Genomic DNA, 15,888 nt, shown 5'->3' on the forward strand with positions numbered 1-15,888 from the left:
CAGGGGCCAAGGGGCTCAGGGGTCAGGGGGGCTCAGGGGTCAAGGGGCTCAGAGGTCGAGGGGCTCAGGGGTCAAGGGGCTCAGGGGTCAGGGGGGCTCAGGGGTTGGGGGGCTCAGGGGCCGAGGGGTTCAGGGGTCGGGGGGCTCAGGGATCAGGGGGCTCAGAGGTCGAGGGGCTCAGGGGTTGAGGGGTTCAGGGCTCAGGGGGCTCAGGGGTCGGGGGGCTCAGGGGTCGGGGGGCTCAGAGGTCGAGGGGCTCAGGGGTTGAGGGGTTCAGGGCTCAGGGGGCTCAGGGGTCGGGGGGCTCAGGGGTCGGGGGGCTCAGGGGTTGGGGGACTCAGGGGTTGGGGGGCTCAGGGGTCGGGGGGCTCGGGCTCCCCCAGAGCAGGCACTGCCCAGTCAGAGCTCAGTCCACACTGTGCCCTGTCCCGATGTGCCCTCAGCGGGCAACAGGACTGTGCCTGGGGGGGACCTGGACCAGACCTCGAGCAGGATCCTTTCCCTCCCTGTGACCTGGAGCTGCCAAGGGAAACTCGGCTGCCAGGAACCCAAACAAGAAACAAGTTCCCTTGTGCAGGAAGCAGCTGCAGCCGTGGTTCACCCCTGGCACCACCCCAGTGCCCCTGGCACCACCCCAGTGCCCCTGGCACCATTCCAGTGCCCCTGGCACCTTCCCAGCACCTCTGGCACCACCCCAGCATGCCGAGCTTATCTCCCTCCTGGCCCCTGCCACTGGCCAGGTGCCTTAAAGCACCAGGAAGTCCTGGCCCATCCTTGTTTCCCAGGAATTACGTGTCAGGGCAGAGGATGCTCGAGCCCCTTTCCCTCAGAGATCCGAGCTGTGCAATCACGGGAGCCCCTTTCCCGCAGAGATCCGAGCTGTGAGAGCCCCTTTCCCGCAGAGATCCGAGCTGTGAGAGCCCCTTTCCCGCAGAGATCCGAGCTGTGAGAGCCCCTTTCCCGCAGAGATCCGAGCTGTGCAATCACGGGAGCCCCTTTCCCGCAGAGATCCGAGCTGTGCAATCACGGGAGCCCCTTTCCCTCAGAGATCCGAGCTCTGCAATCACGGGAGCCCCTTTCCCGCACAGATCCGAGCTGTGCAATCACGGGAGCCCCTTTCCCGCAGAGATCCGAGCTGTGCAATCGCCTCTCCCCCGGCCGGAACAAGGAGCGTTTTTATCTCCCGCAGGTCTGTGCCCGTCCCCCGAGCGCGGGGCTGGGCTGGTTCCCCGGGGCCTTTCAGAGGGAACATTTTTGTTATTCTTTCCTCCAGAAGCGCCTGCCCTGGGAGTCTGGCCAGGCAGGAATGGGCAAAGCGGGTGTGGCAGCGATACCTGCCGGCCAGGTGACCTTCCCTCGGCTCCAACACTGCCGAGGTGATGTCCCCCCTCGGATCCAACTCTGCTGGTCACACAGTTCTGCAGACCCCGAGCCAGCCCCACACCCTCCCAGAGCTCCACACAGTGCAGGGGAGCTTCACACCTTCCCAGAGCTCCCATGGGGTGCAGGGGAGCTTCACACCTTCCCAGAGCTCCCACACCTTCCCAGAGCTCCACAGGGTGCAGGGGAGCTCCACACCTTCCCAGAGCTCCCAAAGGGTTCAGGGGAGCTCCACACCTTCCCAGAGCTCCACACCTTCCCAGAGCTCCCACACCTTCCCAGAGCTCCCACAGGGTGCAGGGGAGCTCCACACCTTCCCAGAGCTCCCACAGGGTGCAGGGGAGCTCCACACCTTCCCAGAGCTCCCACACCTTCCCAGAGCTCCCATGGGGTGCAGGGGAGCTCCACACCTTCCCAGAGCACACCCACAGGGTGCAGGGGAGCTCCACACCTTCCCAGAGCTCCCACACCTTCCCAGAGCTCCCAAAGGGTACAGGGGAGCTCCACACCTTCCCAGAGCTCCCACACCTTCCCAGAGCTCCACAGGGTGCAGGGGAGCTCCACACCTTCCCAGAGCACCCACAGTGCAGGGGAGCTCCGCACCTTCCCAGAGCTCCCGCACCTTCCCAGAGCTCCCACACCTTCCCAGAGCACACCCACAGGGTGCAGGGGAGCTCCACACCTTCCCAGAGCTCCCACACAGCACAGGGGAGCACCACACCTTCCCAGAGCTCCCACGGGGTGCAGGGGAGCTCCACACCTTCCCAGAGCTCCCAAAGGGTTCAGGGGAGCTCCACACCTTCCCAGAGCTCCACACCTTCCCAGAGCTCCCACACCTTCCCAGAGCTCCCACAGGGTGCAGGGGAGCTCCACACCTTCACAGAGCTCCCACGGGGTGCAGGGGAGCTCCACACCTTCCCAGAGCTCCCACACCTTCTCAGAGCTCCCACGGGGTGCAGGGGAGCTCCACACCTTCCCAGAGCTCCCACAGGGTGCAGGGGAGCTCCACACCTTCACAGAGCTCCCACACCTTCACAGAGCTCCCACGGGGTGCAGGGGAGCTCCACACCTTCCCAGAGCTCCCACACGGGTGGCTCCGTGCCACGGGACACCGCCGGCACCGGGAATGCCGGAGCACGAGCTCCACACCGCGGGTTGTGTCAGGCAGAGGGGCACCGGGTGCTGCCGCGTTTCTCTGGTTGCTGCTGTCCCCCTGGGACAGACCAGACTTTGTTCAGGCAAACCGGTTCAGCCCCGTGAGTTCCTGTCCCCGATCCCCTGGACTGACTCCCTAATCCAGCTGTTTTCTGCCCCGCTGAGGGGAAAGGTGGGGCAGAAGCAGATCCTGCAGAGCGGGGGAATGGTTTCCATCAGCCGGTTCCCTCTGTAAGGCACATCTGGCTCAGCCACGCCCGGCAAAAGGGGCGGCCCCCAACAGCGTCACGGCATTAAAGGAGCCAGAAACCCCCAAAGACCCCCAGAGACCCCCAAAGCACCCCAGAGTCATTTCTGAGGCTTCCACCAGAGGACAGCACATGATCCACAGCGCTACATCAGACAGTAAAAATCCCCTCCCAGGGGAGGTACCTGGACACCCCCCCTAAACCTGAACGTGTATTGACCCACTAAACCCTTGTTTCAGGGGATCCCACCCCCAACAGATCAACACTGTGACCATCACTCCAACACAGACACTGAAATTGCAGCAATTGAGTCTCATGGCTGGATCCGTGGGGGGTAAAATCTTCCTGCTCCACTGTCTACTCTCATCCTTTCTTTCTTTCTTTTCCTCATATATTTTCTTTAGGGGCGTATTTATATTTTTACATATTTGCGTTTTTACAGATAACAACCAAAACGCCCACATCCCCCTTTCCACTGCAATTAAACTGTTTTAAAATAAACCTGCTCGTGTGTACACACACAGTGTTGACTCACACTGATCCACCCCGAGGGATGCACCGATAAAACCTTCGCTCATCCTCTCTGGGAGGTGGGTGGTGTCTCCCTGCCTGTGCTGCTTGTGTGGGGATGTTCCCGGGGCTGTCCCGGCACAGGGGCTGCTGTCCCCACCTCAGGTGTGGGCTGTCCCCTGCTCCACGTGTCTCCCTTCCCCGGCACCACAGTCCGGGGGCTCAGGGACCAGGACCAGCCGGAGGGGAGCCGGGAGCTGTGTCAGCACCTGAGCTCTGCCACAGGGGCTCTCCCGGATCAATCGCTGAGGGAAAACACTCCCCGAACACCCCGGTGCTGAAACATCCCTGGGAAAGGCATCTCCCGGCTCTCTGATGTGGTTCCTGGTGCCCTCAGCCAAGGACTCCCACACCTTCCAGCAGGGGAGGCCGGGCTGCAGGTGCCCGAGCCCGGGTGTCTCCGTGGATTCCTGGGAAGCTGCAGGAGCAGCTGGTGGGTCAGGGGCATCCTGTGGGAGCCCAGGTGTCTCCGTGGATTCCTGGGAAGCTGCAGGATCAGCTGGTGGGTCAGGGAGCACAGGGGCATCCTGTGGGAGCCCGGGTGTCTCTGTGGATTCCTGGGAAGCTGCAGGAGCAGTTGGTGGGTCAGGGAGCACAGGGGCATCCTTGGGAGCCCGAGTGTCTCCGTGGATTCCTGAGAAGCTGCAGGAGCAGTTGGTGGGGCAGGGAGCACAGGGGCATCCTGTGGGAGCCCCGGGTGTCTCCGTGGATTCCTGGGAAGCTGCAGGAGCAGCTGGTGGGTCAGGGGCATCCTGTGGGAGCCCGGGTGTCTCCGTGGATTCCTGGGAAGCTGCAGGAGCAGTTGGTGGGTCAGGGAGCACAGGGGCATCCTGTGGGAGCCCGGGTGTCTCCGTGGATTCCTGGGAAGCTGCAGGAGCAGCTGGTGGGGCAGGGAGCACAGGGGTATCCTGTGGGTCTGGAGCCTCGCTCTGTGCCCGTGGAGCTGCCAGGAGGGGCAGCTGCAGAGGTGGAGGCAGCCCGGGCGTGGTTCGGGGGCTCCCCCAGACCTGAACTCACCTGGTGTTTCTTCTCAGCCTGGAAAACATCGACCCTTTAACACCCGACCACTTAAAGGCCACGCAGCAGGTGGGTGGGCAGTGCCACAGAACCACAGAACCACAGAACCACGGAACCACGGAATCACAAAACTGTTCAGGCTGGAAAAGGCCCCCGAGCCCAACTGCTCCCTCAGCACTGCCAAGGCCACCACTGACCACGTCCCCAAACGCCACATTCACAGGGCTGTTCAATCCCCCCAGGGATGGGGACTCCACCTCTGCCCTGGGCAGCTGGGCCAGGCCTGGACAGCCCTTTCCAGGAGGGAATTTTCTCAATATCCAACCTGACCCTCCCCTGGCACAGTCTGAGGCCGTTTCCTCTCATCCTGTCACTTGTTTCCTGGGAGCAGAGCCCGACCCCCCCCCGGGCTCCGGGGAGTGTCCTGGGGCCGTAACGGGACCGGGGCTCCGGGGAGTGTCCTGGGGATTCCTCCAGGGCCGTAACGGGACCGGGGCTCTAGAGAGTGTCCTGGGGGTTCCTCCAGGGCTGTAACGGGACCGGGGCTCCGGGAGTGTCCTGGGGGTTCCTCCAGGGCTGTAACGGGACCGGGGCTCCGGGAGTGTCCTGGGGATTGCTCCAGGGCCGTAACGGGACCGGGGCTCCGGGGAGTGTCCTGGGGATTCCTCCAGGGCCGTAACGGGACCGGGGCTCCCAGAGAGTGTCCTGGGGGTTCCTCCAGGGCCGTAACAGGACGGGGGCTCCGGCACCACGGGAGGTGTCCGGTGTGGGGAGACAAACCACAGCCTGTGTGTCAGATGCGAAGTAACCTCCGGGGGCAGCCGCCGACTCCCGGCGCTTCAGAGGCGTCTAAACGAGCTGTGCCAGCTCCGGGGAGCGCTCTGGTGCAACTGGCACACCTCGGAGGAGGGCCCTGTGTGGCCGTGGCCGTGGCCGAGGAGCGGGGAGGGGAGCGAGTCGCTGCTGCTCTGCTCGTCAGGCCGGGACTGTGAGCGGGCTCTGGGCCGGGGGGGCACAGACAGGTGGGTCCCTCCTGCCCAGAGAGGTCAGGTGAGCCCTGCACCCCCGCACTGGCTCCTGCCAAGGATGCAGCCCGGGAGGAAGAGCTGCTGCAGCCCAGCTGGAACAGCCGAGCCTACGGGAAATCACAGAATCATCCTGGAATGGTTTGGGATGGAGGGATCCCAAAGCCCATCCTGTCCCACCCCCTGCCATGGGCAGGGACACCTTCCACTGTCCCAGGTTGCTCCAAGCCCCGTCCAACCTGGCCTTGGACACTTCCAGGGGTGGGGCAGCCACAGCTTCTCTGGGCATCCTGTGCCAGGGCCTCACCCCCTCACAGGGAAGAATTTCTCCCCAACATCCCATCGAAACCCCTCCTTTTTCAGTTTAGAAACGCCCCCCTGGTCCTGTCACTCTGGCCACGACAAGAGAAACGCGATTGCCAAGGCTGAGAACAGACGCCAGGCAGGGCAGGGCTGCAGAGGAGGGAGCAAAGACACCGGGAGCAGGTCCTGTGCCCGCATCCCGAGGGCAGGGACCTCCTGCCCAGGTGTGTTCCCCGCAGCCAAACCCCCGCGGTGAGTCAGAGGGAAAAGCTCCGGGAGTGCGGATCGGCCGGTCCGGTGAGCGCCCACGGCGGCAGGAATGTGCTCCTGGAGCAGCACGATGTGCTCCTGGAGCAGCACGATGTGCTCCTGGAGCAGCGCGGGACAGCAGGGAGGGCAGGGCCGGGGCAGGGAGACCCTCCTGCACACGGGGACACGAGGGACACACAGGACACGAGTGACACACGGGGACACGAGTGACACACCGGGACAGGAGTCACACACGGGGACACGAGTGACACACGGGGACAGGAGTCAGGCACGGGGACAGGAGTCACACACCGGGACAGGAGTCACACACGGGACACGAGTGACACACGGGACAGGAGTCACACACAAGACACGAGTCACACACAGGGACACGAATCACGCACGGGGACAGGAGTCACATGTGGAGACACGAGTCACACACGGGACAGGAGTCACACACGGGACAGGAGTCACACACGGGGACACGAGTCACACACGCCCACGCGGGGCCGGGGCCACGGCAGGGCACGGTCACACAGCCCAGCTGGGGCAGCTGCACGTGCTGCCCCGGCCACGCCTGGCACACACACGGACACGTGTGTCTGGGATGACAAAGAGTCACCCACACACACTGACACACGTGTCTGGGCTCACAAAGAGTCACACACACACACATGTGTGTCCAGGCTCACACAGTCACACACACACTGACACGTGTCTGGGATCACACAGTCACACACACACACACACGTGTGTCCGGGCTCACACAGTCACACACACACTGACACACGTGTCTGGGATCACACAGTCACACACACACACTGACACACGTGTCTGGGCTCACACACTGACACACGTGTGTCCAGGCTCACACAGTCACACACACACTGACACACGTGTCTGGGATCACACAGTCACACACACACACACACACGTGTGTCCGGGCTCACACAGTCACACACACACACACTGACACACGTGTCTGGGATCACACAGTCACACACACACTGACACACGTGTGTCTGGGATCACACAGTCACACACACACTGACACACATGTATGGGTTCACACAGTCACACACACACTGACACACGTGTCTGGGCTCACACACAGTCACACACACACTGACACACGTGTGTCTGGGCACACACAGTCACACACACACACAGTCACACACACAGTCACACACACACACTGACACGTGTCTGGGATCACACAGTCACACACACACACACACGTGTGTCCAGGCTCACACAGTCACACACACACTGACACACGTGTCTGGGCTCACACAGTCACACACACACTGACACACGTGTGTATGGGCTCACACAGTCACACACACACTGACACACGTGTCTGGGCTCACACACAGTCACACACACACACTGACACACGTGTGTCTGGGCACACACAGAGTCACACATACACACTGTCACATGTGTCCAGGTTCACACAGTCACACACAGAGTCACACACACACACAGAGTCACACACACACTGACACACGTGTGTCTGGGATCACAGTCACACACACACACACTGACACACATGTATGGGCTCACACAGTCACACACACACACACAGTCACACACACACACAGTCACACACACACACAGTCACACACACACACTCACACCAGAGCCACACACCAAGGCACGGACACACGTGCAGGTGGATGGGAGCACACACACCATCCAAATGTCCCCCTGCACACACGTGGTCAACACCTGTCCCCTGCTGTGGGTCCAGGCACAGCCAGACACGGCCACAGCGAGGGACAGGCTCGGCCTCTGTCCCAGCCGGGGCACAGGGTCCGTGCTCAGGGGTCCAGCTGTGTATCCCAGGTGTGTATCCCAGGTGTGTATCCCAGGTGTGTATCCCAGGTGTGTATTCCAGCTGTGTATCCCAGGTGTGTATCCCAGCTGTGTATCCCAGGTGTGTATCCCAGGTGTGTATCCCAGGTGTGTATCCCAGGTGTGTATCCCAGGTGTGTGTCCCAGGTGTGTATTCCAGGTGTGTATCCCAGCTGTGTATCCCAGGTGTGTGTCCCAGGTGTGTATTCCAGGTGTGTATCCCAGCTGTGTATCCCAGGTGTGTATCCCAGGTGTGATCCCGCGTGTCAGCACAGGGCAGGGCCTCCTCGGATCCCCAGGGGCGGGGAAGGGAAGGATTTAAATCGGGTACCTGCCTCGGCTGCTCGTCCTGGCTGGGAGGCGGCAGGAAGAGGAGGAGGAGGAGGAGGAGGAGGAGGAGGAGCAGAGCCTGACGGGGATCCACCGCTCTGGATACGTGTCCGGCAGGTAGGACAGAGCCCAGCCGGGGGTCACCAGGGCCAGCACAGCCCCGGTCCTGCAGGGCACCCTCCAGGCAGCTGCCAGGGACCCGCAGGGGATGTGGGGACCTCACCTGTGCCCCGTACCCCAGCGTGGGGAGCTGAGACCCCGGGACTGGTGAGCGGGGGGGCTCCGGGCAGGACTCAGGGCTTCTCTGGGACGGGACAAAGTGACCGAGTGGCACCAGGGCTGGCTGGAGCTGCTGCTCCCTGCGACCAGCTCTGTGTCCCCGCTGCTTCAGCTGAGCTGGGATGAGGGAGGGGAACAGCCAGAGCTGCGGGACCCGCTGAGCCCGCGGGCACCCGGGGCCCGGGGGTGGGCTGGTGGGACTGAGCTGGGAGCTGGCACAGGAGGCTGTGGATGGCACAGGAGGCTGTGGCTGGCACACTGGGGCTGAGCCGGGAGCTGGCACAGTGGGGCTGAGCTGGGAGCTGGCACAGGAGGCTGTGGCTGGCACAGCGGGGCTTGGTGAGATCCCAGAGCTGGAGGCTGTGGATGGGGCGATGGGGCTTGGCTGGGAGCCTGGCGAGGAGGCTGCGAGCAAGCACTGGTGTGATGTCCCTCCCCAGGGCACAGGCAGGGCTGGGGACCCCCGTGGGGCCGCCCCCACTCTCTCCAGCTGGAAAATCGCTTCCAGTGGGGTGTCTCGGGCTGGGCTCTGACAGTGCAAAGGCCCAGCCAGCCCCTGCCCCGGGAGCTGCGTGTGCAGCCCAGCCCCGGCATCAGGAGGCTGATTAGAGAGCAGCTAATGACAGGCTGCGGTTGGGAAACCACTTTGCAGTGCAGGGTGTTCACACGACATCCCTGTCCCACAAAGGTGTCGCCGGCTCCAGGGTGTGACACGGCGTTGTCCAGAGCCCGGTGCCACCCCGGCAGGCGGCACAACCAGCCCCTCACCTCCAGGGTGTGACACGGCGTTGTCCAGAGCCCGGTGCCACCCCAGCAGGTGGTACAACCAGCCTGTCACCTCCAGGGTGTGACACGACCTTGTCCAGAGCCCGGTGCCACCCCAGCAGGCAGCACAACCAGCCCGTCACCTCCCGGAGTCGGGCAGGGAGGGGAAGGAGCTGCTGCCGGGGGCTGGAGGTACAAAGGTGGGCCAGAGCCGTGGGTGGCAGAAGAGCCTGAAGCCACAGGTGGGGTCCCCAAAGAGCAGGGGCTGGGCTGGGGCTGCTGGGACAAACCTCTCCCACCCCCCCGTGCTGCCCCTGCCCCGGCATCAATCCGATATTCAAATGGATCCAAAGCGATGACTCAGGGACTTCCCGACCAGTTGGGAAAACAGCTGGAGACTTAAGCTCTGCCCCTGATACTGAGGGGAACGTGTCATTACTGTCAGTCAGGGCGGTTTACGGGACATGGGTGTTCCCAGAGGAATGCTTTGGGTTCCCATTCTGCCGTTTTTACGAGGCTGTGGCCTCATCGCTGCACAGTGCTGGGGAGGCTGAAAGTTTGTTTACAGGGCTTCACGAGGGGACCAGGTGACAGCACACGAGACACCCCGTGAGTGGGTGGCATCCCTGCCCACGGCACAGGGTGGAACGAGACGAGCTTTACGGTCCCTTCCCGCCCAAACCGTGCTGGGATTCCGGGATGAGTCTGTGTTTGGACAGATCCAAAACGTGCCCAGCTCACGGAGCCACAGACAGGACCAGCTCCCCCAGCTCTGCAGGACAGGGGGGTGGCAGGGCAGGGTCTGGGGGCTCCGGGGGCTCTGCCAACCCCGTGGCCTTAGAACAAGCAGTGACCCAGGAACCCAGAGAGCCACCTCGAGCACAGCCGGAGGGAAGGTCTCTGCTGGCTCGGCCCCACTGCTGCAGGTGGGGCTGAGCAGCCACTTGTCCATCCCTGAGACCGTTCCCGTGTCCTGTGTCGGGCCAGGCTGGTGTGGGATGGCACAACCAGGAGGATCTCAGGGGACAGCCACGCCTTGGGCTGTGCCTGTCACCCTGCCTGGTGCTGGCCGTGTCCCACCACTGTCACAGGGGACCAGCACCGGGCCAGCCAGGGTGGAAAATGACTGGCAGCACCAGCCAGAGCCTCTCTGAGGCTGCTGGCAACATGTCAGGGAACCACGACTGTCCCTTGGCATGACCTGAGCTCCTGAAGTGACCACCAGCAAAATCTGCCAGGGAGGGAGCAGGGAGGGAGCAGGGAGGTGAACAGGGAGGGAGTAGGGAGATGAACAGGGAGGGAGTAGGGAGATGAACAGGGATGTGAGCAGGGAGAGAGAAGGGAGGGAGCAGGGAGGTGAGCAGGGATGTGAGCAGGGATGTGAGAAGGGATGTGAGCAGGGAGGGAGCAGGGAGGGAGCAGGGAGGGAGCAGGGAGGGAGCAGGGAGGTGAGCAGGGAGGGAGCAGGGAGATGAGCAGGGAGGGAGCAGGGATGGGAGCAGAGAGGGAGCAGGGATGGGAGCAGAGAGGGAGCAGGGAGATGAGCAGGGAGGGAGCAGGGATGGGAGCAGAGAGGGAGCAGGGAGATGAGCAGGGAGGTGAACAGGGATGTGAGCAGGGAGGGAGCAGGGAGGGAGCAGGGATGTGAGCACGGATGTGAGCAGGGAGGGAGGAGGGAGGGAGCAGGGATGTGAGCAGGGAGGGAGCAGGGAGGGAGCAGGGATGTGAGCAGGGAGGGAGTAGGGAGATGAACAGGGATGTGAGCAGGGATGGGAGCAGGGAGATGGACAGGGAGGGAGCAGGGAGGGAGCAGGGAGGTGAGCAGGGAGGGAGCAGGGAGGTGAACAGGGAGGTGAGCAGGGAGGGAGCAGGGATGTGAGCAGGGATGTGAGCAGGGAGGTGAGCAGGGAGGTGAACGTGGAGGTGAGCAGGGAGGGAGCAGGGATATGAGCAGGGAGGTGAACAGGGAGGGAGCAGGGATGTGAACAGGGAGGTGAGCAGGGAGGTGAGCAGGGAGGGAGCAGGGAGGGAGCAGGGATGTGAACAGGGAGGTGAGCAGGGAGGTGAGCAGGGAGGGAGCAGGGAGGGAACAGGGATGTGAGCAGGGAGGGGAGCAGGGAGGTGAGCAGGGAGGGAGCAGGGATGTGAGCAGGGAGGGAGCAGGGAGGTGAACAGGGAGGAGAACAGGGAGGGAGCAGGGAGGGGAGCAGGGAGGGAGCAGGGATATGAGCAGGGAGGTGAACAGGGAGGGAGCAGGGATGTGAGCAGGGATGTGAGCAGGGAGGGAGCAGGGAGGTAGCAGGGAGGTGAGCAGGGAGGGAGCAGGGATGTGAGCAGGGAGGGAGCAGGGAGATGAACAGGGAGGGAGCAGGGATGTGAACAGGGAGGTGAGCAGTACTCCTACCTCGTGCTGGCACCCAGTGGCATCAGCCCAAAAGCAGGTGATGGTTGTGTCACCCGGGAAGATAAGAGGAAGGTGGTTGAGGCCACAGGTCTGAGTCAGTGTCGGGCTCCGGGAGAGCAGGTGGGTCCTGGAGTGAGGCCAAGGTGTCTCCTCTGCTGAGAAGACGCTTCTCTGTGTGATGTGTGTCTGTCCCTGACCTGTCACATGCCCTTGGAGTGCTCGGTCTGCACCCTGCGATTGCTCAGAGGGAGCAGCACGGCAGCAGAGCCCCAGATCCCACTCCCTGCTTCTCCCTGGGCTCCCGTGACGCCCTCCGGGGAGAGGCTCCGTCCTCACCCACCGGGAAAACCGCGGAGGGCGCTGGGTCTGAGCGCGGGGTCTGTTCGTTTGTCTCTCCTCAGACACGGAGGGTGCCCCGCGGGAGCAGGAGCGTTCCCCAGACACGATGCACGGGATGAGTGGCCGCCCCGGGAACAACGAGCCGAGCAAGGCGGGGAGGAACCCGATTGCAGGTGAACGGAGAGAGATGGGCGGGGGCGGGAACAGCTTCATCGCGGGAGTCTTCGTCCAGGCCAAGAACGAGAAGCTGAGCGTCTACGATGCCATGGTGAGGGGGCTCCTGACCCCGGGCACGGCGCTGGTGCTGCTGGAGGCACAGGCTGCCTCGGGGCTGCTCACGGACCCCGTGAGCAACGAGCGGCTCTCGGTGAGAGCGGCGCTGGCCGCGGGACTCATCGGCCGGGACTTCTACGAGAAGCTGCTGTCGGCAGAGGGAGCCGTGACCGGGTACGCGGAGCCCTACACGGGACGCAGGATCTCGCTCTTCCAGGCCATGCAGCAGGAGTTCATCGTCCGGGAACACGCCGTCCGCCTGCTCGGGGCCCAGGTCGCCACCGGTGGCATCATCGACCCCGAGCACGGCCACCGGCTCCCCGTGGAGGTGGCCTGCGAGCGCGGCTACCTGGACCAGGAGACGGGGCAGTTCCTCTGCGACCCCGAGAACCAAACCAGGAGCTGCTTCGACCCCAACACCCAGGAGAACCTGACCTACCTGCAGCTGCTGCGCCGCTGCGTCCCCGACCCCGACACGGGGCTGCTCATGCTGCAGCTGATGGACAAGGGCTCCGTGCTCCACCAGCTCACCGAGGACGCCCGCAGAGCCCTGCAGGCTGCCCGCACCACCCTCGGCGTGGGGCTCTTCCAGGGCCAGAGCGTCACCCTCTGGGAGCTCCTCTTCTCCCGCTACGTCCCCGCGCTCCAGAGGGAGGAGCTGCTGAGGAGGTACAGGGCGGGCACGGTGACCATCCCGCAGATGACGACCGTCCTCACCGCCACCATCACCGGGGCAGAAACGGGGAACGGGGGCCTGAGCTCACCCCAAGACAAACCCCACAGCGAGGCGAGGGCGGCACCCCCAGCCCGGGACGTGCAATCCCAGGAGCAGCAGCTGAGAAAGTCCTTGAAGTCCGCGACCGTCCAGGTCACCGCCGGGGAGTTCCGGGGCCAAAACGTGTCCTTGCTGGACCTGCTCTTCTCCAAACACGTCCCCCAGGGGAAGCGGCAGGAGCTGCTGGAGCTGTACAGGGCGGGGATTCTGAGCACCGAGCAGGTGGCCACAGTGGTCACCACCATCCTGAACAGGGCAGAGGCCGCGAACGCCGCGCTCGCGGCAAAGGCCAGAAATCCACACAGGGCAGTGGCGAGGGCAGGGGACGATGGAGAGGATTGTTCAGCTCAGTACACACACCTGGATGACGGCTTGAAGGCCACCACCATCAGTGTGCCGGCTGGGGAGCTGAGGGGGAGGCAGGTCTCCCTCTGGGATCTGCTCTTCTCCGACTGCATCACCGAGGAGAAGAGGCAGGAGCTGCTGGAGCTGTACCACGAGAGGTTGTTAACTCTGGAGCAGATGACAGCCATTGTCACCACCCTCGTTAAGAAAAAAGAGTCTACAGGCAGGAAATTCCAAATTAAAGTCAAGGGTTCTGCCAAGGACACTGTGACAGGGGCAGGAGAGGAGGGTGACAACCCCCCCAAGGAAGAACCCAGCGAAACAGCTCTGAAAACCACGGTGGTCGACGTGGAGGTTGGGGAGTTTGGGGGCCACAAGGTCTCCGTGTGGGACCTGCTCCACTCCCAGTATGTCCCCGAGGAGAACAGGAAGGAGCTGCTGGAGCTGTACGAGGCAGGGGAGCTGAGCCTGGAGCAGGTGAAGAGCGTTGTCACCACCATCGTGACCGAGGCAGCGGCAGCAGGGGCAGAGCAGACGTCACCCGTGGGTGGTCCTGAGGCAGAGCCCACGGGCACAGAGGCTGAGCCCACGGGCACAGAGGCTGAGCCCACCCCCCTGCACGGGGACACGACCTGGGAAGAGACCCTGAAGGCCACCCCAGTCGAGGGGTCAGTGGGTGAGTTCCAGGGGAGGCAGGTCTCGCTGTGGGACCTGCTCTTCTCTGACTACATCACCGAGGAGAAGAGGCAGGAGCTGCTGGAGCTGTGCCGTGAGGGGACACTGGCCTTGGAGCAGTTAACGCTTGTTGTCACCACTCTCATCAAGAAAAGAGAATCCACAAGCAGGAAATTCCAAATTAAAGTCAAGGCTTCCGACAAGGACACTGCGACAGGGGCAGGAGAGGAGGGTGACAACCCCCCCAAGGAAGAACCCAGCGAAACAGCTCTGAAAACCACGGTGGTCGACGTGGAGGTCGGGGAGTTTGGGGGCCACAAGGTCTCCGTGTGGGACCTGCTCCACTCCCAGTATGTCCCCGAGGAGAACAGGAAGGAGCTGCTGGAGCTGTACGAGGCAGGGGAGCTGAGCCTGGAGCAGGTGAAGAGCGTTGTCACCACCATCGTGACCGAGGCAGCGGCAGCAGGGGCAGAGCAAACGTCACCCGTGGGTGGTCCTGAGGCTGAGCCCACGGGCACAGAGGCTGAGCCCACGGGCACAGAGGCAGAACCCACCCCCCTGCATGGGTACATGACCTTGGAGGAGGCCCTGAAGGCCACCCCAGTCGAGGGGTCAGTGGGTGAGCTGCAGGGGAGGCAGGTCTCGCTGTGGGACCTGCTCTTCTCCGAGGACATCCCCGAGGGGCGGAAGGAGGAGCTGCTGGAGCTGTGCCGTGAGGGGACCCCCACCATCCAGGACCTGCTCAGCACCCGCGGCCGGGGGAGGCACCTCGCGGCCCTGCCCCGCCAGACCGTGGAGCTGCTGCGCTCCGAGGGCTCCTACATCACCCTGGGGCCGTGCCAGGAGCGCCGGGTGTCCGTGTGGGAGCTCCTCTCCTCCAAGCAGGTCTCCGAGTACAAGCGCGAGGCCCACCTCGACTCGTACGGCGCCGGGGGGCTGACGGTGAACAGGATCACCATCACCACCACCGTCACCACGGGCCCCCAGCGCCAGCAGGGCCACCAGCGGCACCACTGACACCCAACCCCGGCACAGGAGGGGGCTCAGCCCCCTGGGCACCCCTGGGGCTCTGCCCTCCAGTCCCTCTGTGTGTCAGTGCTGTGACAAACCCGCGTGTGCAGGGGGTTAAACTGCTGGTTAAACTCCTGGTTAAACTGGTTAAACTCCTGGTTAAACTCCTGCTCTCTCACCCACCCCTGTGCTGAGGTTTCCTTTGCCCCTCCTGGAGGGGCTCTGGGGGGTCCAGGAGCCCGTGGCTGTGCTGGGCACACACAGGAATGGCCAAGGACAGGGGGATGTGGGGCCAGCACCCAAGGGGGGGCTGGAGAGTGTCCCGAGGGGGAACAGGCAGAGACCCCGGTGAGGGGGTGGGAGCAGCACAACCTCGGCCCCAGGAGAGCCACAGAGGGACAGACAGCCTCTGCTCAGGACAGACACCCTCTGGTCAGGACAGACACCCTCTGGTCAGGCCCCAGGAGAGGTGCAGAGGGACAGACACCCTCTGCTCAGGACAGACACCCTCTGGTCAGGCCCCAGGAGAGGGGCAGAGGGACAGACACCCTCTGGTCAGGACAGACACCCTCTGCCTGGGACAGCTGGCCCCTGGCCCTGCCGTACAGGGGGGACAGCACACATGGCTGGGGTGGCCTGTGGGACATCGAGCCCTGACCTGTCCCTTGGCTCTGCTGCACGAGGGGGTCAGGGGGGTCTCTGGGCTGCTGGATCTTGTGGCACACGAGCACTGGGGGCCAGGGGCTCTGGTGCCAGGGCTGTGACACCTATCCTATCCCATTGTCCCATCCCATTGTCCCATCCCACTGTCCCATCTCACCCCATCCCATTGTCCCATCCCATTGTCTCATCTCATCCTATCCCACTGTCCCATCCCATTGTCCTATC

At 63.6% G+C, this 15,888-nt stretch overlaps 1 protein-coding gene across 1 annotated transcript in view; it reads left to right on the forward strand.

Annotated features, from left to right (window-relative positions):
- Positions 1 to 15,082, forward strand: part of EPPK1 (epiplakin 1) — a 35,972-nt gene extending 20,890 nt beyond the window's left edge. The window contains exon 6 of the mRNA XM_051774720.1: positions 12,625 to 15,082. Coding sequence (XP_051630680.1) covers positions 12,625 to 15,006 — 2,382 coding nt within the window. The 3' untranslated portion in view covers positions 15,007 to 15,082. The remainder of the gene's footprint in view (positions 1 to 12,624) is intronic.
- Positions 15,083 to 15,888: the final 806 nt, after the last annotated feature.

Source organism: Manacus candei, unplaced genomic scaffold, assembly GCF_025592945.1.
Source record: "Manacus candei isolate 608988 ecotype Guabito, Panama unplaced genomic scaffold, ASM2559294v1 h1tg000223l, whole genome shotgun sequence".
NCBI lineage: Eukaryota > Metazoa > Chordata > Aves > Passeriformes > Pipridae > Manacus > Manacus candei.